Below are 22,173 nucleotides of genomic sequence, written 5' to 3'. Positions count from 1 at the left end.
GGGGGTGGGGATGGTGGGCTTCCTTCACCACCGGAGGCCTGGTTCGTTAATCATATCGCCGCCTCATCGCCCTCCAAAATATTGCGGGGGGCCCACAGTCTATACTATTGGCAATATTTCATTCCAGTCTGCATGGAAATATCAGCATTCCCATGGTTTAGGGCGTTCGTAAAGGCATGTCGCCCTGCCACGATCGTAGTCATGCTCATCTGGCCCGGTGGGCTGCAGATTCATGCGACCCCCGGTCGTCCCATGTCCGCCCTCGCCCTTGCGGCCCCGGGGCTGCCCTGTGGCTCAGGCGTCGTCACTTACTTGGGGACGAGGGAGGGTTCTTTTCGGTGGCTTAGTCCCTGCGCGGGTCAACCAGGGTGATTTTCGGAGGAATCCAGGACCCAGGAGATCACTATTGATGGGGTCGACGGAGAAGAGGCATGCAGGCATTCTCGATGAGTGGTAGACCCTGGAAGGATGTAATTGCAGAGGATTAGGCGAGCGACCCTTGGATGCCGCGGCAAGGGGACACGCAGGTTGCTGGAACTCACGTGCCCTGATTCGTAGGGTCACCGCCTCATTGGAAATCAAATTTGACGCCTCCAATTCGGCATGTTGATCATGCAGAGTATAATCGAACGTGCACCCGTCCAGGTGGTGACCTGCATGATGTCAGAAAGCCAGACCGGCGCATGATACCGTCTGTAAAACATCCTACTCGGCCCTACCGTCGACGTCCGTGCTCGCGTGTGTCGAACCTCAAACCGCATGGAAAGCTTCCACGATCCCTGCGTTGAACGAGGATGGAAGCATCGAGGTGCAGAGTGCACAGAAGGGGTTCGACTCCGGACCACCGTGTCAAACAAGCGGCCTCGAGCCTGTCCGATGTTTACCAAAGTTTCCTCACATTTTTAGGGTTCCTAGCCTCGGGAGCTCCCTCCACGCATCTCAGGGCACGGGGCGCGGATCTCGGACGAAACTCCTGAAAGAGGTGGAGGGAGGCCCCAACAATAGAATTTGGCATCGCACTGCCCCTCGGCGAATATCTGATAGCAACGGGGCCACGATGATCAACTGTTGTATGATCAGATCCGCGCCCCGGTGGGTTCCCCTACGTTGGCAGCCCGGCCTCGCTTCCGCGGTTCAGGGTCGGCATGTGGATAATTCTGAACAACCGCGCCTCGTCAGCCGAGGTGCAAACAGTTCTGGCGGGTGACTTTGCCATCCTCGACATGCAGGGCAGGCGGCAGGCGCTCGCCGTTCTAGTCGCCGAAATAACGCCCCAGACTTATTGGTAGTGATTCGCCCGGTGGCCTCGATGTTGACGAAGTGTCCAGCAAGGGTGCGCCGAAAGTGGGTGGCACCTTGGATCGCGGGCAACTTTCGAGTGCGGAGAGAGGCGACCCGATGCTGTGGCATCGGTAGCGTTGACAGCCCTTGTCGGTGCCCAGATGCCGCGATTGGCGCCGAGAAGACATTGCGGGATCCCTCGCCGTCAGGGGTGGATGGCACAGGGGCACGAGTGCCCTGTTCTGCCTCTTTGTGGACTTCAACTTTGAATTTGACTTGCACGGCAACAATCCAGCGACATGCAGCTGCTTTTGTGTCACCTGAAACGCATGCTGAAGACTCAGCTCTGAGGGTCAATTTCGTGTCATGCTCTGACGAGCTCGAGCCTGTCATTTTTGTTGCCCTGCTTGCCCTGGGTGGTCAACTGATATCTTGAAACGTGGGGACTCGCTTATTTGCAGCCACCAACTTGAGTTTTGGGAAGGTGGTTCGTGCCTACGACATACGCCACATGCAACAGGGACTTGGCTGGGCACTGGGCCCTCGGTAAAGGATTGTCGTCCCCTTGATTACAGAACTCTGGTGTGTCTCTGCATCTGAGTGCCACACCTGCGGGACATACCCACGTTTCCCGGAATCTCGATGCCACGACGGCAATTGAGCATGTGAAACGACTTGACGAATAAAATTCGGGGGCGCAAGTTTGCTGCATCATGATATGGTTGCGCCAGGACCTGTCGAGGTGGTAGCGGTGGGCTGTTGAGCCATATCAGCTTTTGGGTATGGGCGTACGCAGTGCTGCGATGGATCCCAATTCGTCGTTCGGTCAGCGATATGTGGGAGTTGGTTGTGCGACGGCATGTGGGGAACACGCCATTCAGCCCGGACAAAAAAGAAAAGTGCCGAGGTGGAACTGGAAGGCATTCATGAAAGATTCCTGGCCTGGATTTGACCTGGCAGCCTGGGTGAGCCGGGCATGCTATCGGGCTGTGTGAGGTTGTGAGAGATCGACATGTACTCCATCCTACTCGGTCCGCAAGCATCCGGGCATCATGTTGCTGTACATAGTACGCGAACAGCACCTTGCGGGTATCTGTATGCACTGCAACTCTCCGCCCTGGAAGGTTTGTTCGACCAACCGTACCTGCCGCTCGCAGAGGACCCTGGAAAGCTCTTGCGAGCGGTCTGACCCTGAGCTCGACTGGGGAGCTGGGCTGCCGGGTTGCTTGTCGAGGGGTCATCTCGGCTAGCACTGCTCGGGGCAGATCCCCCAGAGAAAATCCACCAGTGTGGGTGGGTAACATATACGCTGCGTACATAATAGTGTAAAGTACACCGCGTAATGATTGTTGGTATACTGCACTGTACCGGGGGGCACAGACAGAAGCGCCGCGAGTGCCCACACTCGGTCACCGCTCTGTGACTGATCAAGCAGAGGCGCAATGGATTTGAGCTTGACGCCCGCTGACCCTGTCCAGCGGCATTTGCTAGCTGCCGCAGCCCCGGGGACCCGACGTCCGGGATTGCGCTACTGCCAGCACGGAGTCAGCCATAGAGCGAGCTTCCCCATAGTAAATCTGGATTCGGACCCTGGCGAACGACGTCTATGGACTACCGTGCCTTTAGTGAGTGGTCTACTAAGTCCCACTGTTGACGTGACCAACGCCTTGAACGACGTCTATAGTCGCCAATGTTATAGTCCAATGGTCGTATTCGATGCCTCCTTTTGGGTTCGTGAGCGCGAAAAAGCTTGATCAAAAGATGAGCGTATATCTTGGCGGGTGGGCATCGAAATGACAAAGCTTACTGCTGAACGGGCCTGGGGCCAATGCCAGAGTGCTTGTTCCTTGGGGGCCGAGGGGACGACGGGAGATGATGACGATGATTGGGGGCTCTAGCAGCAATAGTTCTAGTGAGAACGCGCCGGAAGCAAGACCGAGTCAGCATCGGCCGAGAATCCACGATCTGCCTCTATATCGGATGGATCCACGGAGATCCGCCAGACAGGTACCAGGCCGGTTGTGATCCGAAAACGAGGATTCATACCGGCTGTCGCTGACAGCCGCGCGCTGAGTCGGCGATCATTAGCTACGCGGCCGGATCAAGGATACCAAGCCTGGAATAAACAGGTGGGGAACAGCGTTCTCATTGATTAGTCTACCTTGTCGTATCCGGCCTTGGGGGAGGCGAAGAGAAGGTATGGTTGCGAGCGATGAGATAGGCATGATTCGTCAGCGGCGTGGGCTTGGGGAAATGTATACCCGTTGTGCACACACCCAAGAGATGACACCCCTCTGGCAGATAGAGTGCTCGCTAAGGTCCAGTCGGTACCTACTAGCTACTGTGCAGTAATACGCAGTCGTAAGGGTACTGACCGCGACGAACTGCAGGTACGGTGCCATCTGTGTAGGCGGTGGATCTCTGTTGGGTTTAGTTGCCTGGACCAGGCCCTAGCAGGTCAAACGCAGTTGACGCAATCAGGCGAAATAGTTCGTGCCGTCAACGGCTGCTAGTTTTGCTCTAGTGCCGTCTCCGTTGTTTCTCAAGCCCGCCGCACACCCCCGCCAGGCCCCCTCCCCCAAATTCGAGTCGTGGCCCAGCTGGCAGGTTGTCTCTCGGCCCGTCCAGAGTACATGGAAACCGATCGTGTGACGAGGGCGTCAACCTTCTTTTTGAGCATGCCGGTACCTTACAGGAAACATGAGACGAAATCGGTCGTGCCGTGCCAAGACAGGTCAGAACACCGGCCGCACGCCGTGAATGGTACGTACCGACAACGAGACGTCATATTGAACATAGCATTCACACTGCTTCTGGGAGGCAATTATGTCCACAACACAGGCCAACACCAAAGTCAGGAAGAGCCGAGGGGAGACTGCTATCCCGTTGTCCAGCAAAAGCGCCGTACTGTGGTGGTCAACGCGCCGATAGACCACCATGGCAATGTAGCACTGCGTTCTTTTGAGTACCGAGTCCTGACCCACCACGGCTTCCACATGGCAGAAGATCGAAAGAAAACAGCGAGCCCGGCGGGCGCTGCTTGGGTATCCCCACAAAGACTGCCGGTGGGACGGTGGGCCGCATGGGTCTGATGTTTGCGCGCGTCTACAGACCAAGCCTTTCTCATGATTGCTGGTACTGGTGCAGATGTAGGTGCAGGTGCAGGTGCAGGTGCAAGCGATGGTGCAGGCCATACCGTAGTCTGGTACAGAATACGGCAGACCTGCCACAGTACCGTCAGCAGATATGCCTCCAGCACGGCACTGTCCCGCCCCTTGTCTGATGAGACCTCGGGTTGAACACAAACCAGATTTGCCCTCGAGTCGAATCGTACGAGTGTTGCGAATCTGTTCGTGCCCATGGGTCATTTACTGTGCTAGTCGTATTCACGTACGTGGGGCGTTGGGTCTTTCTGCCAGCCCAAATAGCCCGAGTCCTTGTCGTGGCAGCCGTCAAGCCTGGGATATCCCTCTGTTTCTAGCCCTCTGCACTGACAACGCGGGCGTCTCATCCAGTCCACCCCAACCTGGCTTTCTTGGCGATGGGGGGTGTCTGCGGCGTGCAGGAACTAAAAAAGTCCATAATCTAGTGGGCGTTGAAAACCCAACGGCCGCGACTGACACTGACAGATGACCCGACCCGCGGACCGGCGTGGAGACGTGCTGGGCCATGGGAAACGAGAATGAAAGGTTAGCAAAATTGACACGAGAGCTTGTCGACTGTGGCCCCTATATGTGATCTGATATCGGCTGCTTACGATACCGTTGGTAAGTCGGGTAGAGGTGCAGACGTGCATGTACTGTACGTCCGTACTGCACGCAGCACGAGTCTGTTGTGCCACCGTACGTGCAGATAGAGTTTGTCTGGTTCCAGGGCTGGCTTTTTTGGCTGGGTCCGACAACGGGTGCCGACCTGTATTGCGACCGTAGTTGCTTTCTCTGGTGCTGGACTGGAGAAGATCCCCCCACCGACCAGCCAGCTGCCACAGTGAATGTGTACAGTACAGAACGGTACAGTGCTGATGGCTTTGCTTTTTTTGACATGCAATGGCAGAGCGGGTCGGAGCTGCATGGCTGCAGGCACTCGAGTCCCAGTCCCAGTTGCATTGTCCGTACTCGGCTCCTCAGGGATGGCGTGAATAGGAGGCAGTGAGGGCGCAGGCGAGTCGTCAGCATAGGATGGATGCTGTCCTGACTGACTGACTGACTGACTGACTGACTAGAGCATGGCAACCCACCCCCAGAGGCAAGGACAGGCGCGGAGGCGAGGGTGAGGGCGATGGCGTCGGCGCAGGCGCGTGGCCATGTTCCCCAGTCGCACCCATCAAGGGTTCGATTCTGGTGCTGGCGGCATGGACGTACGCACTGAGTACCCAGGCATTCCTAGCACACACCCAGAAGTCAGGCCTGGGCAGGCCGGGCAGCACCGATAGCAGCAGCAGCAGTCAGCACTTGCCTAGATGATGCACTCCTGTCACAAGCAAGAAGAGCACATGGGCCCAACGGGCGGCAGGCGCAGGCCAGCCAGCAGCCTATTCGGGTTAGCAGCACAAGCAGCTAGTGTGCCTCTTTTCCTTCTTTCTTCCCCTTGGACGGTCAGTCTGCCCTCTAGCCCTTGGGGCCCTTGGGGCCTGAGCTGTGGCCCTCTGCATCCCCACCTCGCCTGCTCCTCTCTCGCATGTCTGTGTGACAAGGGTCTGCCGATTTGAGGCACTCGCGCCTCCATATTTCAAGTGTTTCTTGTCTTCTCCAAACAGGCCCCTTCATCAACGGGATCGAGGCCCCCATCGCACCTGGCACCTCGCTACACCTCACATAGCAGCACATCACACACGCGCACACAGAGCCACTACCACGCACCCACGCACATACACACCACCTCGTCCAATCCACACACCCTCGGCACCCGCGCAAATCACCAGGGGGGTGTGGGTGCTGGTGCTTTTGCTGCTGGATGGAGCTGCTCGACGCCGTCAGCCACAATATCTGAGCAGAGGCGGAGACCAGGTACACCCATCAATGCGCCCTAATGATGGATCATGCCCTGCCCTACTCATCTTGCCTCGTGGAGCCCTTGCAGGATAGACTGACTGACTGCTTGACTGACAGACAGACAGGCTGCCAGCCAGCCAGCGAGAGACGCACGCACTCACGGCACGCACGTACTGTACTGTACTTTGCTCGCACACACACATCGCCCACTTGCTCGCTCGCCCGCAGCGGGACATCCGGGCGTCCCTCCCATCTTCCAAGCTTGCCTCCACCTGCACATAGACCGCGCTGCACATCATCATACTTGGACCAGGCTGAGCAAGCGAAGTGCTCAGACGTTGTTCTACCGTTAGCACAACCCTTGTTCTGGCCTTCTCTTCCCGCCAGCAGCCGCCAACTTCAACTCCAATACCCAACAGCCACACCCCTCTCACCCCCCTCCCTCCCCCCAACCTTGAGCCCACCTTTTCCTGCTTCCCAGGCCCCAGTTCCATGCCCAGTCCCAGTCCCAGTCCCCAGTCCCCAGTACCTGGTCGTGGTCCCGGCTCCGGCCCCTGGCCCTGGCCCACACCCATACCCATACCCCTGGACTCGCCTCGCCTTCCCCTCCATGTCTCGAGTATTGCAATGCAACCTGTACTCCAGAACAGCGACAGTACTTACATAGCTCTGTGCCGGGACCTTGACCTGCCTGCATGTTCCCTGCCGTCCCAAAGTCCCAAAGAGGTTCACCAGGCCCTTTCTCCCTGCCTGTCCTACGCAGCAATCGCTACTCCATGCGTACATGTCCATGTCCCTCCTGGTCTTCAAACTCCATCGCCCTCACCCGCGTCTTTGGACAAAACGGCCCTCCCGACCACACTCTCGACGTCTTGAAGGGAGCTGAAGGACGCCTCTTTCAATACAGAAACATAACCAGCCCGGACCGACCTTTCTGGATGTGGATTCGAGCTCAAGCTGTGTGCACCTGTCACCTGTCACCTGTCTTGTCTCGTTGAACGTAGCGACCTGCCGCTGTGTGCCGAATCGTTACTACAACACACCGTACCGCACCGCACCGCACCGCACACACCAACCACTGGGACACCGAACGAGAGCCTCCTTCGACACCATCCCGCCTCTTCTGCGCTGACCTGTCATCTCCCGAGAAAATCGAAAAACCACAGCAACGATACCAGCAGCAAGTCCCCAAAACATTGGCCTCGTACTGGTCACGATCGGTTTTCTTTCAGGACCAACCGCGCCCGTTCTATCACCACCATGTCGGGCGATCCATCAGCTCGGCGGCTGCTCCCGCAGAGCTCCCAGATGACCAATTTCAGCTTCGCGCCGCAACCATACCAGCCGAGGGAAACCCAAAAGAGTGCGCTTCTTCTCTCCTCCGACACTCGCGGCCTAGCTTTATGTGCTTCGATCGTTAACGTTGTTTGATTCCAGATTATGTGTTCGTGGATGAGCATAATCGTCACAAACGACTAAAGGGTATGGAAATCCGGCCCCAGAAAGCCCAATTGAATGAACATGCCGCGCCCGTCCCGCACTACGACCGATGCTAACTGCTTGCCCAGTCATGAGAGCATGTGAGGGATGTCGGAGAAGAAAGATCAAGTGCGATGCCGCGACCACCAATACGTGGCCGTGCTCCGCCTGCATTCGTTTGAAGCTTCACTGCGTCAGGCCCAACGGCTACGATGGCGCAGCAGAACCTCAGGTCTTCGAGCCCACTCGCCCCGAGTACGAGACTCTTGGAGTCCAGGATTTTCGACAGCACATGCCAATGCATCCTCCTCACCTCATGCCTGGCGCTGCCAACCCATCACCTATGTCCTCGTCCATGTCCTCGTCCATGTACGCCCCGAACCGAGGAAGCTACTCCGAGCAGTCCGGACTCTACCAGCCGATGCAGTATCAGGACCATTCACCGCAGCACGGCATCCATTACACTACCGTGCCTGCTCCTGTGGGCGTGGTTGACCACTCTTACGCACAGGCGCAGTCACAACAGGCGCCACAGCCCACGATATTCCCCACACCGCCCATGCAACAGGCGACGCGTCCTGAATCCCCTCCGGAGGTCTACAACCAGGATCAGTACGGGCAGCAGGATTTGTCAGAACTTCTCGGCACGCTGAAACTAAATGATGCAGGCACAGGTGAGTTTCGTGATGGCAAGCCCGTTTTCTGACCATTGAATTGTTCCTAATGCCAGCAAAGCGCCGTACTTGAGCCACAGACTCAGGCTGAAGGGATTGGCGGACGAAGAGCCTCTCCTCCCAGAAGACGAGGACTACAAGACATCGCTGCCACCACTTGTCTCGGGACCGGGGCTTAAAGTCAGGATACCGCCAGAGTTGATGCCGGACGAAGAGACTGCTTTGCACTATTTCGACCTGTTCTTCAGCAACATCCACCCCTACGTACCCGTACTCGACAGGTCAGCTTTCTATCGTCAGTGGCAGACAAACAGGGATTCGATCTCTCCGTTAGTTCTGGAGGCCGTCTTTGCTTTGGCTGGAAGAATCGCGGACGAGCCAGGCGAAGGGCAGCAGTGGCTCGCTTTGGCAACAAGTACGTATTGTGCGACATCCGTCGTTCTCGTTGGAGTACTGACACCCACTAGGGCATGCCGATTCCTTCATGGACACGCCTAGATTGAGCACAATCCAGGCGCTGCTGCTAATTCTGAAGGCAAGAGAAGCGGCTCCGAGACGTGGCTATTTCTACCGTTCCTGGATGAGCATCGTCCAATGCGTCCAAATGGGCAAAGAGCTCGGACTCGATGAGCATTTTGAGGATCATAAAGCTGGGCGTTCTTGCGACTCCTCCGCGGCCGATTGTGCCCTGAAGAGCCGAATCTGGCAGACGGTCTTCGTAGGCGAGACCATGATAGGTTCTGCCCAAGGTATGGAGGCCTGGTCCCGAAAGGTTGTTTGCAGCTCCACTAACACCAACAACAGGTCGCACGGATCTCTCGGTCGATCTCGACTCAGTTGACTTCGGACTCCCGCGCCCATTGGCAGGGGGTGACGATCAGGACTACCAGGTCGCCCGAAACTTCGCGTACATGGCTCGTGTTGTTCGCAATATAGCGCGGATGAACAGAGTCTACTCACGCATCCACAAGCACAAGGACTGGGGCTGCGATCCCGAATTCGTTCAGCTCAACCCTAACGCAACCGCCTGGCTGGATGAACTCCCTGCGGATCTATCAGTCAACTACCCGCCTGATGGCTCCGCGCCATGGTTGTCCTCGGCGATCATCGGCAATCTGCACTCCTACTACCACCTCAGCATCATACTGTTGCACCGCCCGCAATTGACGCATCTGGAGCCGACCAGCATGGATGGCCAATGGAAACATCACATGCTGCTCTGCTACAATGCTGCGAAGACAATCTGCAGGCTACAAGAGGCTACCCTGCAATCCTTCGGCCTGCACGGGCTGCAATGCATGCAGAGGGGCATCAATTTCTCGCTCTACTGCATCATGTCATGCATCGTGCTGCATCTTGTAAGTCTTGGGTTCCCATGCTCGACGTCTCTCGTCACCTGACAAGCTCTAGGTTGCCCTCACTTCGCCGGATCCAGACTTGAACTCTGATGCCCGTGAGTACTTCACGAGACACATGAGGGTGCTGGAAAAGGTCATGCACGCGTGGCCAATGCCCGATGTGCAAAAGCAGATAGACTCCATCCGAGAGGCCTTCTCGGCCGACACAAGGAAGCCTTTCGTGTTGAAGCCTAGCTTCCCGTACGGCAGCCCGCACTCGACCACACGTCAAACTCCGCCGCGGCTCAACCCCAATAACTACAGGCCGTCTATCCCCCGCGGATCGATGGACCACCACCAGCAGACAATTGACACACAGGGCGCTGTCCAGCATTCTCAAGTCAGTTACCCCGGGCAGCACCCAATCACGCCTCCAATCTCGGCGGGTCCTATGGACATGAAGAGTGACTCTCCTGCGGGTCTACAGTTGCCCATGATTTCTGGCAGCCAGGCCAGCTCGTCACAAGCACCTCCGATGCAGTCGTCTATGCCAATGACTTCGGACGGGGGATCTGGGTGGAATCCCTCGAGAATATTTGAGTCAGTACAACATCTTGGAGATCTTTTCGATAAGGCGAATACAAAACTGACATTTATTGACTAGTCAATGGAACAACTCATTCGGTACGCCGTCAGCCCAGTCGGCACCAGTAGTGACTGGTGCTCCACCTCCCAATAGCTCTCTAAGTATTCCAAATTCAGGTGCCACGGAAATTCCTTCGATTCAGGATATCCAACACGTGCACGCCACCGTGCCTTCAGTTGCTGCTGCCGCCGCAGCTTCACAGATTTCTCCCCACCAGCAATACTCGTCTGCACCTGTGCAGACATTTGTGACTCCTGCTATGTGGCAGGACTCTGTGGCCAGTGTCTACGAGGGCGGGTTGAAGCGAGGATGGGACTACGATGCCAGTGGGCTGCCCTTGACGAAACGCAGATAGACGACGCTCACACAGCAACACGCACACCGCAGCACTTGGGTTATGTCAATTTCACCAAGCACGCCGTCTTGATCATTCAACGGCATAAAAAAGGCCTCATGGAGTCCTCCATCGCTCACGAGCATTTTCCTCATTTTGGCAAGTCCCTGAATTTCCTGGCGTTTTCTCGGGGGCATTTTAGGCGACCATGGGTGCAACCGGACATGAGAGTGCATTTGGTTCAGTATTTATGATACCACCAACAATTTCCAACATTTATGTATTATATACCTGGGAGGGATGATGGGAGAATGTTTGAGGACGGCAGTCCAAAGGGGACCGCCAAAACTGTACCAACAATCCAACGGCGCCGCAAGCAGTGTGCTTCTGACACTAATTCTTCACGGTTTACTGTTTTCTGCTACTGTGACAGGGCCTGTCCAAGCTACCCTGATACCAGAAACAAACACTTCCCTAGCAGCAGCTGAGGGCCAGTCAAGACGGCGTTGCAGGGCTAAACTTTCCAGCCACCTAGGTACACCGTCTGAGCAATAATCGACGATGGACTTCTCAGACACCAAGTGTCGCTGCTAGGCTCCGCCTCTGCCAAGCTTTCCCCAGCTTCGGCGAAGCTCTCGGCCTGCTTGTTGATCAGATGGCCTCCTCCGCTTGTCACGGGCCACATAGCATCAGCGGTCCCTCGAGTCTACCCACTCCCTGGGCCCCCTTGTGCTCGGAACCGAGTGCATGTACTGCGCAAGCCAAGGACCGTCCCAGGATCACGACGGTCTCGCATGTCCTGACGATTCAGGAGGCTCGCTCTCGTTCGAGCACGTGGGATGCTGTCGTGTGAGAGGAGGCTCTGGGAATCGCGAGCGCTTTTTCTCTTCCTGATCCATGACCCTGGGAAAACCTTGGTATCCATGGCCTGCAGACCCGCTTACATGGTTATTGACAGCAAGCAGGCAAGCAGGCAAGCGAGCAAAAGACCAAAACCCCCGACTTATACCTGCGTCTCTTGGCCACACCCCCTCCCCCCGGCTGCCTTGGCGCTGGATGGGCTGGAATTTTCTCGGAGGAAACCCCAGCGGGTAGCGACCCCCCCTCACCAGCGCTCCCCCGGAAGCTTCGCACCCACCCCCGGACGCACATCTTCTTGTGGGCTGGGTGGATGTGTATACTTAGTAATGTACATGACGTCTTCCAGGACCCTGCCATCACCCTTCGGCTTGATCGTCTCCTTCGCGGCGGCCAGACACGCTCGTCCGCCGCCGCGGGCACTGAACATGAAGATGAAAAGACGGGAGGAAGTCAATTCGAATGACACGTGCAGGAATTGACGACAAGCGCGCGCGCACGACATCACGGGTACGGGACGGATACCCCCCCAGAGCAAGCAGGTCCTGGTCACGCGTTGTCCAGGTGCGAGTCATTACCCAGTGTCGATATTTGTGTGCTGTATATCCCCTTTTCGTCTGCCATTTGTTCACAATGCCTCCCCCTTTTTCTTTTTACCGCGGCCACGTAAACGCGCACGCAACGTCGTGGGCGTGCATAGCTCGTCCCTGTTTTCTTGCCTTCGGCCGCCAGACAAGTCTGTGGATGTGTTGTCTGGTGGCGTCTTCTTTGGGGACTCGTCAGCTGTGAAGGAGTGGAAGGGTTTCGAGGTTCGCGGCGGCTAGTCAGGATCGACGGGGGATCCTCATGGTCGCGGCGGGTAGATGGGGAGGAACCGGGGTACTTGTGTGGCCTGTGCTTCCTTCTTCCCTCTACTGCATGAATATGTTGCGGCGGCAAGGTCGGCCCCGTTCTAGATACAGTGTGCATCACGGTGAGATCTTGCTAGGAGATGGGCGCCGTCGGCCGGAGGCGGCATCATCAGGGAGCAGGCAGTTATATACTCAGGTCACAAGGCAGAATCTCACACGAATGCCTGAGAATAGGCGTAGGTTTGTGTGTCGAGGGCCATGTGGGCTTCGTATGAACTATTTATCTACAACCTGCAGTGATGACCCAGATTGCCTGGTAATAGCCAGTGTCATATAGACTGTTGGAACGCGTTTCAAACAATTGCGTGTAAATATACCAGTATACTCTTTCAGATTGACCTCCAGTACTCCAACCAGGACAACTTTCCGAATAGCGATGTCTCACGTTAAAATGCTTGGGCCTGTGTCAAGTCGAGTGTTTCCTTCAGAATGCAGAACCTGCAAAGCATTTGAACATCATTTACATGCTCTACATATCTCAGGACCACGAATGTTTTACCACCTATGGAAGCCTCACCGCTGGATTCATTCGCCTTCGCTGTTACGGCAGCTAGACCTAGTGAGTAATGATCAATGAAAACAAAGAGACTACAGCAACGCCACATTGTACTCGCACGGTCGGCAACCACGAGGTCAATGGCAGACAAAGAGCAATAAGGACGAGGGAGTTATCTTAAATGTTTAGATGCTCATTCTTATATGTTTAAATTAATCAGCTAGTTTTTAAGGTCTAAGCTTTCTTAGTAATTTAAGTGGTTATGCTAAAAGTATAAAATAAGTAGGTTTTAAATATATAAGAAAAATATTTAAAATTAAAATATAAAAAAGTTTAATTTAAGTATTACTTTATATAAAAGCAAAGAAAATACTTTATAAATACTTTTTAATTTTATAACTTTTTTATATAATAATTTTAATATAAATAATATATTAAATAAAAAAAATAATTATACTTACTTTTTATATTTTTTTTATCTTAATATACCTTTATTTTATAAAATATAACATACTTAATTAAAGAAAAAAATTAAAAAGCGCTTTCTTTATTTTTAATTACTTATATTTAACTTTTAAATTAAAGGAATTAATTATTTTAAAATTTAATAAAATAATTTATAATAATTTTAAAAACTTAAGCCTTTTTTAAATTATTTTTTAAAATATTTTTAAGGTTTAATTTTTTAATTTTTATATAAGAAAGGTATAACTTAAGAAAAATAAATTAATAAAAGCTTTTAAATTTAAAAGAGATATTTATATAAATAAAAAAAATTTTATAAGAAAAAATTAAAGTTTAAATTTAAAAGAGTAATTAAGTATGCTAAGGCATAATTAAATCCTTATAAGCGTTATAAATTAATTATAAACCTTCTTAGCCGCGAAGCTGCCCCGTTTTCCTTCGCCATACCTTACGTAAGTGCAGCCCCTAAGCCACACTTAGCTTCGCCACTAGGGAGGTCTGTGAGTCAGAGATAACGAGGGAGCACTTATCCGTTGCACCGACTGTGTTGGTGTCGGAGCGGCGTGGGTGATTATGTAAGAGCCGTCGGCTGGGCCCGCGCCAACGCACAGGCCCTCTGTCTCGGCAACTCCGTGCTAGTCCGGCCCCGGTCGGGTCTCCATATCTCGCTCGATCCCCGGCCCACCCGTGAGAAATTTGCATTGCCACAACGTCCTTGGATTCTATTTCGTGTTGCATTTCAACAAGAAGCGGTCCCGTAGCTCAGCTGGTTAGAGCGTGGTACTAATAATTCCTTGACAAGGAATCATCAGTGATGCCAAGGTCGCGAGTTCGATCCTCTCCGGGACCAGCCATTATCTTTTGCCTGATCTGCAGGCAATTGTTTTTGTCCTTGTTGAACCCGTACCGAATGAGGCCCCTCTGGGTGTCTAGGAGGCTTCAGGATGACTAAATCTTTTGGAATGTTGGTGTTCGGTGCGTGGGCGAGTCCCGGGGTAGCCTCCCGGTGTGCTGCATCTCGTATCCGTGATCCCGGCAATTGGAACTTTTCCGCCTACAGCTGCAACAGTGACGACGGCGTATGTTGACTGTGAACTTTGATTCAGAAGAAAAGTAGACAGATTGTGTATTATCTCCCATCTCATGTGGGACCTCGTGCCCTCTTGGTTCCGGGTTGAATGCGTGGGCAGCATTGCACATCGCCATGCTCCGGCTCTCACCTTTGACTTGAGCGGCAGGGCACGAGCTTCACGGTTATTGAGTAGCATCTTGTGGGATAAATTTGCGTGCACATTGGGACAGTCGTCAAGTTCCCGAGGCACTTGTGAGACTGAAGCCACCGAAATACCGGCCGGGACGTACTTCAAGCGAGATTTCCGCCGCATGAAGATTACGCCCTCCTGGTCTTCTTCCCCTCCCCTGCCCTCTGCCGGATCTGCTTCGCCACAGCCTCCCACGCCCACTTCGTCTTGGACCCCGTGGTGGTCTCATCCTCGATCCTGAAGCCGCCCATCGCCCTGAACATCCACCACTTGCGCTGAGAATTCTCCTTGGCGGTGTCGCGCGTGTAGTTGATCAGCCCGAACCGCTTCTTCTCAGGCTTTAGGTCGGAGATCCTGACGTTGCTGATGCGCGGCTTGAACACGGCTCCCATGTTGGTGATGGTGACCTCGGCGTCGGCGGGCGGGGCGTCGAGGAACAGGTCCACCACGTGCTTGGACCGGCGGTACTTGTCGGGCACGCGCATGTGGATCCAGACCACCATGGGCGAGGTGAGGTACCAGACCCCCAGGAAGGGGATCACGCTGGCGACGGCCACTGCGCGGGCAGGTGAGTGAGATGAGCATGGGAAGTTGGGTGATGATGCTCTTGGGCAGGGGACTCACATCCGGTGGTCTGCCAGAGCGGCATGTCCGCGGACACACATCCTGGTATCACGACGAGGGCGAAGAAGCCGAAGACAAAGATTGTCGTCAGCTTCAGGGCACCCAGGAACATGATCCTAGGCGTTCCGATGTGGTAGATGATCATCCTCTGGGGGATTGCTGCATGCTTGTGGTGAGCTTTGGTGATCCGAGGACGTGAGGTTGCTGGTGGACGTACCGAACTTGGGCCCCTTCGGTTTTGGCGCGGGTGGCGATGATGAGGCTCTCCTGATGAACTGCTCACGGCTCACCAAAGGGACAACGACGCGAGACTGGGCGCGACATGGTGGCGCCGAAAAGCCTCGAAGGGCAAGCCTGATCACTAGAGGGCTCAATTGGGTCCGTTGGTGTGATATCGACCGTATCATGTTGAGAGTGAAGTTGTTGTGCAAGGGATGAAATGAGTTGTGAGGTGTGGTGGAAAAGTTGTGGTGGCCCAAGCTCCTAACTGTAAACAGCCGCAGTTGGACGCTGGCTACCAAGGAGGATCTCAAAGCACTTCATTGATTTCTGTGGATGTTCCAAATCCAGAACACAATTTGAATTTGTTCTACTTGAGATAGAGAATCAATATAAGCCCCTCAGATATAACACTTGAGACGTATATAACAATTATGCTACCAAGATCAAGGCCGTTGGTACAATGCACGGCCGGGTTTGAGAGATACACGGAGAAGGCTGAGAAATCATTGCAACGTCTATTCATGTATCAATCATCACAGAATCAACCATCCATGTGAAAGTCCTAATCTGCTACCCCAGGCGTCCATCTAATCGATGACCTTGCCCAGATACTCGAGCCACTGATCAGCACTCCAGCCGGAGCTGATATCGTTGTTGACCACACCGTTGAAGATAACAGTGGGGCTAACGTGGACTCCGACCAGACGGGCAATCCTGATAGTGAGCTTGAGGTCATTCGTCACCCCGTTCCCAATGTTCAAGCTGCCATCGTCGGCCGGCTTTTCGGGGATAGCCAGCAGCTTGTACACCTCGCCCTCGCTCACACCAGTGCTGTCCGCCGCTAGCTTAGCCAAGCGCTTGTACGTGGCATTCCGAGGCTCGTTCACAATGTTGACGTCAAAGTACGACTTTTGGTCGTTGAATAGGGCCTCGCTGAAGGTCCAAAACTTGGACGGGGCAAGCTGGTTCACAGCGAGGGCAGCCTCGTGAACGAGCGTTGACGACGGGTGCCAGGGCTGGACCTGCTGGCGGAAAATGACCTGCAGCTTGCTTGCCAACTTGGGGTCCGCCCGGATCTTGGGAGCAACGGACGTGATAAAGGTCTTGAAGAGCTCTGTGCGGCGTTATGCTGTCAGACAGGCATCGCTACCCGGAGAGGCAATGGTTGGTATTGCACGGTCAGTCACATACTTGCTGAGAAGGGACACACGAAATCCAGATAGAGTTCTATCGTGTGCAGGGGATCAGCTGCCGATGCCTCCGTGGGTGCCGGAGCAGCCGGGTCGTCGCTGAAGAAGAGCAGACGGTGGCCCTTGAGCTTGGGAGGGAGCGCCATAGCTGTCGTAAGTGTTAGCCGAGCTCACAAGCTGGTGGTTTCCAGGGCGAGGGCGGACTGGAATTGGATCTTTTCCTGGGTATGGAGCACGGTATGGAGTGAAGAACTGAGAAGCAGGTCAATTGGGGCTTGATGAGTCTTCTGTGTAGGATGCAAGTTGCAGAAGTTATGCAGCGTCCGGAAAGGAGCATGACTTAATGGTGATGGATGGCGTAATAGGAGCGATGGTGAGCGAGCTCATGGTGGGGCTGGGGGTGAGGGAGGAGCTGGCAGCTCTCAAGGGTATAACCCTCTCTCTCGACCCCACCCCGTCTCCTTCCTCTTCACATGGCAGCTCCTGGCCTCAGAGCAAAGAAAGCACCCTCGCGACTGTGACGCGACATCCCTGCCCGCAGAACAGCAAGGGTCTGCACCACCCCGCGATTCGATAGCCGATTCAAAGTCCTTATCAGCCCTGCGGTGACGGAGCCCCGCGAAGAATTTATTCTTGATCTCCCCTTCGGCGACAGCCCTCCCACCATTGGACTTTGGACTCTGGACTCTGGCCATTGTCCCAACTCTCGCCATGCCTTACCAAATTCTTACTGGGAGCTCGTGCTACACGAGTTCCGAAGCCCAGAAGCTCCTGGGCCGGATCAACAAGCAGACCGACGCCAAGCTGCAGTCCATCCAGGGCAACTGGCTGTACTATGTCGACCTGAAGAAGGGCCAGACCGGCCTCGACAAGGTCCAGCAGTTGCTCCAGGTCAACAACGCCTCGGCGCCCGCCCCTGCATCGCAATCCGAGAACACCGTCACGCTCTACATCACTCCTCGCAACATCTCGCCATGGAGTTCCAAGGCCACCAGCATCGCCCACGTCTGTGGCCTCAAGGACCAGGTTCACCGGGTCGAAAGGGGTCGAGTGGTCACCATCCAGTACGAGAACGCGAGCAACGCAGGAGATGACCTGCCCTTCCGCGATGTCATCCACGACCGAATGACCGAGACGCTCGGCATCGAGCAGCCCTCCATGGACGCCATGTTTGCTGAACGTGACCGCTCTCCTCTTGTCGTCGTCGACATCTTTGCGGACGATAGCCGTGGACCCCTGGCGGTGCTCGACGATTACAACAAGAAAATGGGGCTGGCATTGAGTGCCGAGGAGATGCAATACCTGGTGGATTCATATACTCGGCTGGGAAGGCCACCACACGACGTCGAACTGTTCATGTTTGCTCAGGTCAACTCCGAGTATGTCTTCCGAGGCAGCCGTGTTTTTGTTCCTTGTCGTTGCGGATGACAAGTGTCACAACTCTCGCCCGAACAATCCCATCTCTTCTCTTTTTCAGTGCTGTTTCTGACTGTCGGTCCCACACAGACATTGTCGCCACAAGGTCTTCAATGCAGCCTGGACAATCGACGGCAAGCCCATGGGCAAGAGCCTGTTCGAGATGATCAAGAACACCCACAAGAAGACACCTGACTATACCGTCTCTGCATACAGCGACAATGCCGCCGTTCTTGAGGGAGGACTCTCCAACTTCTGGGCACCAGACTATTCCACAGGCACATGGAAGCTCTCCAACGAAGTGATCCATCCGCTGATTAAGGTGGAGACGCACAACCATCCCACAGCCATCTCACCGTTCCCTGGCGCTGCTACGGGTTCAGGAGGCGAGATCAGGGTATGAGGACTCTATTTTCACCAGCCTACCTTCTATCTTCTGATCACAGACAACATACATGCGATGGAAACAAGTGTTTCCGCTTCTTTGTCTTGCGGATTAGTAGTCCGTTAGTTGCGTCCGTATACTGACCTGGTCATTGTAGGACGAAGGTGCTGTCGGTAGAGGCTCAACACCCAAGGCCGGTTTGTGTGGCTTCTGGGTGTCGGATCTGCTCATCCCCGGCAGAAAAGAGCCGTGGGAGGTCGACATTGGCCGACCTGGTCATTATGCCAGCAGTCTCGACATTATGCTGGAAGCGCCAATCGGCTCTGCACGATTCAACAACGAGTTTGGTCGGCCATGCCTGACCGGCACCTTCAGAACTCTGCTCACAAACACCGAGGGCGAACATTCTAACGCCAACACCGAATGGAGAGGATACCACAAGCCAATCATGATTGCTGGCGGCATTGGCTCTGTCAGGCCACAGCATGCCCTGAAGAACGAGGCAGATGTGCTCGACGGCGCCCACGTCATCGTTCTCGGAGGGCCCGCGATGTTGATTGGACTCGGAGGAGGAGCTGCCTCGAGCGCCGTTGGTGGCGGCAACGCGGATCTCGACTTTGACTCTGTGCAGCGAGGCAACCCAGAGATGGAGCGCCGGGCGCAGATGGTCATCAACACTTGTGTTGCCCTCGGTGCCAACAACCCCATTGCCATGATCCACGACGTGGGTGCCGGTGGCCTCTCAAACGCCCTTCCCGAGCTGGTCAAAGATGCTGGATTCGGCGGCAAGTTCGAACTGCGACAGGTTGAGAGCGCCGACAACAGCATGAGCCCATTGCAGATCTGGTGTAATGAGGCACAGGAGCGATACGTGCTGCTCGTCAACAGGGACAACATGAACCGCTTCCAGGTCATCTGCGGTAAGTTCATGTGATGATGGATTCCGCCGCCGCAGACTTTATGACTAACTTACAAACAGAGCGCGAGCGTTGCGGTTACTCGAATGTCGGAAACGTGGTTGCCAAGGACGACAATGGTGCTTCCCGACTGGTTCTGCAAGATCGAGAATCCAGGGAGTACCCCGTTCCAATTGATCTGCCTATGGACGCTTTGTTCCCACCGGGCCGCCGTCAGGAGCGAGTGGTCGAGAGTATCAAGGCGCCTCTGGTTCCCTTCGATGCAGCCACTAGCATATCGGAGAAGTATGGCCTCTCGGACAAGACGGAAGTCATTTCCAAGGCCATTGAGCTTGTCTTCTCCCTCCCATCGGTCGGATCGAAGATGTTCTTGATCACCATCTCAGACCGGGTAAGAGCTCTGTACCATTTCTTGAACGATGATCATGTCGATGCTGACTCGTGCCGCAGACTGTCGGTGGACTTACGGTGCAAGATCAACTCGTTGGACCATGGCAGACGCCTGTGGCAGACGTCGCCGTGACACTCGGCTCCTTTGGATTCGAGGATAAGACCCGCCATGGCGAGGCAATGGCAATGGGAGAGAAGCCGACGCTTGCCCTCATCTCTGCAGCAGCTTCCGCGCGGATGGCCGTCGTTGAGAGTCTAATGAACCTCGGCGCTGCTCACATCAAGGGCGCCGCAGACATGCGCGGGGATCTGCGGCGTGTCAAGTTGTCTGCCAACTGGATGGCCGCTGTAAACCACCCTGGCGAAGGCGCTGCGCTGTTCGAAGCTGTCAAGGCCATCGGCATGGAGCTGTGCCCAGAACTCAATGTCTCCATTCCGGTCGGCAAGGACTCGACCTCGATGAAGGCGTCTTGGAAGGATGAAAGTGGAGAGTCCAAGAGTGTGACGGCTCCTGTCTCAGTTGTCATCTCTGCTTTCACACCTGTCGAAGACGTTCGCAGCACCTGGACGCCACAACTCCGACGTGTTGAGGAGGTTGGCGATTCTGTACTCATGTTTGTCGACCTCGCCGGAGGTCGCAAGGCCATGGGAGGTTCAGCTCTGGCACAGACACTGGGACAACTTGGTAACGAGGCGCCCGATGTCCACGACTCTAGGCTGATCGTGGACTACTTCGATGCCCTGTCGCAACTGCACGAAGAGGACATTGTGCTAGCGTACCATGACCGCTCTGATGGTGGCCTGCTTACCACCATCGCTGAGATGATGTTCGCCGGTCGCTGTGCAGCTGACATCTCGGTTGATGAAATTGCCAAGTCTGCGTCAACCTCAGATGTCCTTGAGGCTCTCTTCAATGAGGAGCTCGGTGCCGTGTTCCAGGTCCGCAAGTCAGACGAGAAGAGATTCCTGCGTTGCTTCGCAACTTGCGGGCCGCCGCCAGGCCTGATCAAGAAGATTGGCTACGTCCGGCCGACTTCCAAGCAGTCCCTGTCAGTAAAGTATGGTATGACACCGGTGGTCGACCTGGATAGGGCTCAGATGCAGCAGTGGTGGTCAACAACTTCGTACGAGATGCAAAAGCTTCGGGACAACCCGGCTTGTGCCGAGTCAGAGTTTGCCTCTCTCACCGATGCCAAGGATCCAGGTCTCTCATACAGGCTGAAGTACGACCCCGCCGACGCCAGCCTCCCGGCGCTCACAAATTTGAAGTCCCTGGTCACGCAACGGCCCCGCGTCGCCATCCTGCGCGAGCAGGGTGTCAACGGCCATGCCGAGATGGCGTTCGCCTTCCGCGCCGCGGGCTTCGACGCCGTGGACATCCACATGACGGACATCCTGTCGGGCTTCTCCCTCGATGGCTTCCGCGGGCTGGCGGCGTGCGGCGGCTTCTCGTACGGAGACGTGTTGGGCGCTGGCCAGGGATGGGCCAAGTCGATCCTGATGCACGACAACGCGCGCAAGACGTTCGAGGCCTTCTTCCGGCGGCCCGACACGTTCAGCCTGGGCGTGTGCAACGGGTGCCAGATGCTGTCGCGGCTCAAGGAGCTCATCCCCGGCGCGGAGCACTGGCCCGCCTTCGTGGAGAACACGAGCCAGCAGTTCGAGGCGCGGTACAGCATGGTGCAGGTCAAGTACGACGACAGCAGCGTCTTCCTCTCCGGCATGGGTGGCTCGCTGCTGCCCATCGTCGTCTCCCACGGCGAGGGCAGGGCCGAGTTCGCGGCGCCCGCCGCCGCTGGGCTGCAGGCCTGCAACGACGGCGGGCTCGCCCCGCTGCGCTACACGGACAACTACGGAAAGGTGACGGAGAAGTACCCCTTCAACCCCAACGGCAGCCCGCAGGGTATCGCCGGCGTCCGGAGCAGGGACGGCAGGGTGCTGGCCATGATGCCGCATCCGGAGAGGACGATCATGGCGGACGTGGCGAGCTGGGCGCCGAGGGAGGAGGTCGACCGGTGGGGCCAGTTCGGGCCGTGGCTGAGGATGTTCCGGAATGCTAGAAAGTGGGTTGGTTGATTGCTATGTTGTTCTATGAGACTATGAAAAGGAAGAAAAGAAAAGAAAAGAAAATGGGACCGCATGGTTTTGTAGATGGATTGGGGGATAGGCCGGTTCAGCTCAATACATGCCTTACAGGTGTGAACTCACAATACGTAGAAATGTTAGCCTCGTGTTTCTGTGTATATGTATGTGTTCGTGGTCTCATTTATTCATGCCTTATTCACGCTCGCTGAG

At 55.2% G+C, this 22,173-nt stretch overlaps 3 protein-coding genes and 1 non-coding gene across 4 annotated transcripts; 3 read left to right on the top strand and 1 right to left on the bottom strand.

The window, feature by feature from the left end:
- Window positions 1–7,532: 7,532 nt before the first annotated feature.
- On the top strand, window positions 7,533–10,763 carry INS49_002934 (uncharacterized protein; the record flags this gene model as incomplete). Its single annotated transcript, XM_043163734.1, has 10 exons — window positions 7,533–7,635; window positions 7,710–7,754; window positions 7,841–8,363; window positions 8,420–8,425; window positions 8,506–8,840; window positions 8,893–9,174; window positions 9,230–9,783; window positions 9,836–10,162; window positions 10,427–10,446; window positions 10,502–10,763. 10 exons carry the CDS (start codon window positions 7,533–7,535, stop codon window positions 10,761–10,763), a joined length of 2,457 nt encoding a protein of 818 aa, XP_043032240.1.
- Window positions 10,764–14,223: 3,460 nt separating this feature from the next.
- Window positions 14,224–14,322, top strand: INS49_002933. The gene has a single exon. It is a non-coding gene; the product is annotated as a tRNA-Ile (tRNA).
- A 540-nt stretch (window positions 14,323–14,862) lies between these two features.
- On the bottom strand, window positions 14,863–16,916 carry INS49_002932 (uncharacterized protein; the record flags this gene model as incomplete). The annotated part of the gene is made up of 5 exons (XM_043163733.1): window positions 14,863–15,290; window positions 15,359–15,517; window positions 15,576–15,669; window positions 16,180–16,694; window positions 16,772–16,916. 5 exons carry the CDS (start codon window positions 16,914–16,916, stop codon window positions 14,863–14,865), a joined length of 1,341 nt encoding a protein of 446 aa, XP_043032239.1.
- Window positions 16,917–17,481: 565 nt separating this feature from the next.
- On the top strand, window positions 17,482–21,954 carry INS49_002931 (uncharacterized protein; the record flags this gene model as incomplete). The annotated part of the gene is made up of 5 exons (XM_043163732.1): window positions 17,482–18,149; window positions 18,277–18,583; window positions 18,729–19,491; window positions 19,551–19,879; window positions 19,939–21,954. 5 exons carry the CDS (start codon window positions 17,482–17,484, stop codon window positions 21,952–21,954), a joined length of 4,083 nt encoding a protein of 1,360 aa, XP_043032238.1.
- Window positions 21,955–22,173: the final 219 nt, after the last annotated feature.

Source organism: Diaporthe citri (assembly GCF_014595645.1).
Source record: "Diaporthe citri strain NFHF-8-4 chromosome Unknown scaffold_1, whole genome shotgun sequence".
In the NCBI taxonomy this organism is placed as follows: domain Eukaryota; kingdom Fungi; phylum Ascomycota; class Sordariomycetes; order Diaporthales; family Diaporthaceae; genus Diaporthe; species Diaporthe citri.
Note: the sequence above shows the minus strand (reverse complement) of the source record. Positions and strands in the feature narration are given on the sequence as shown.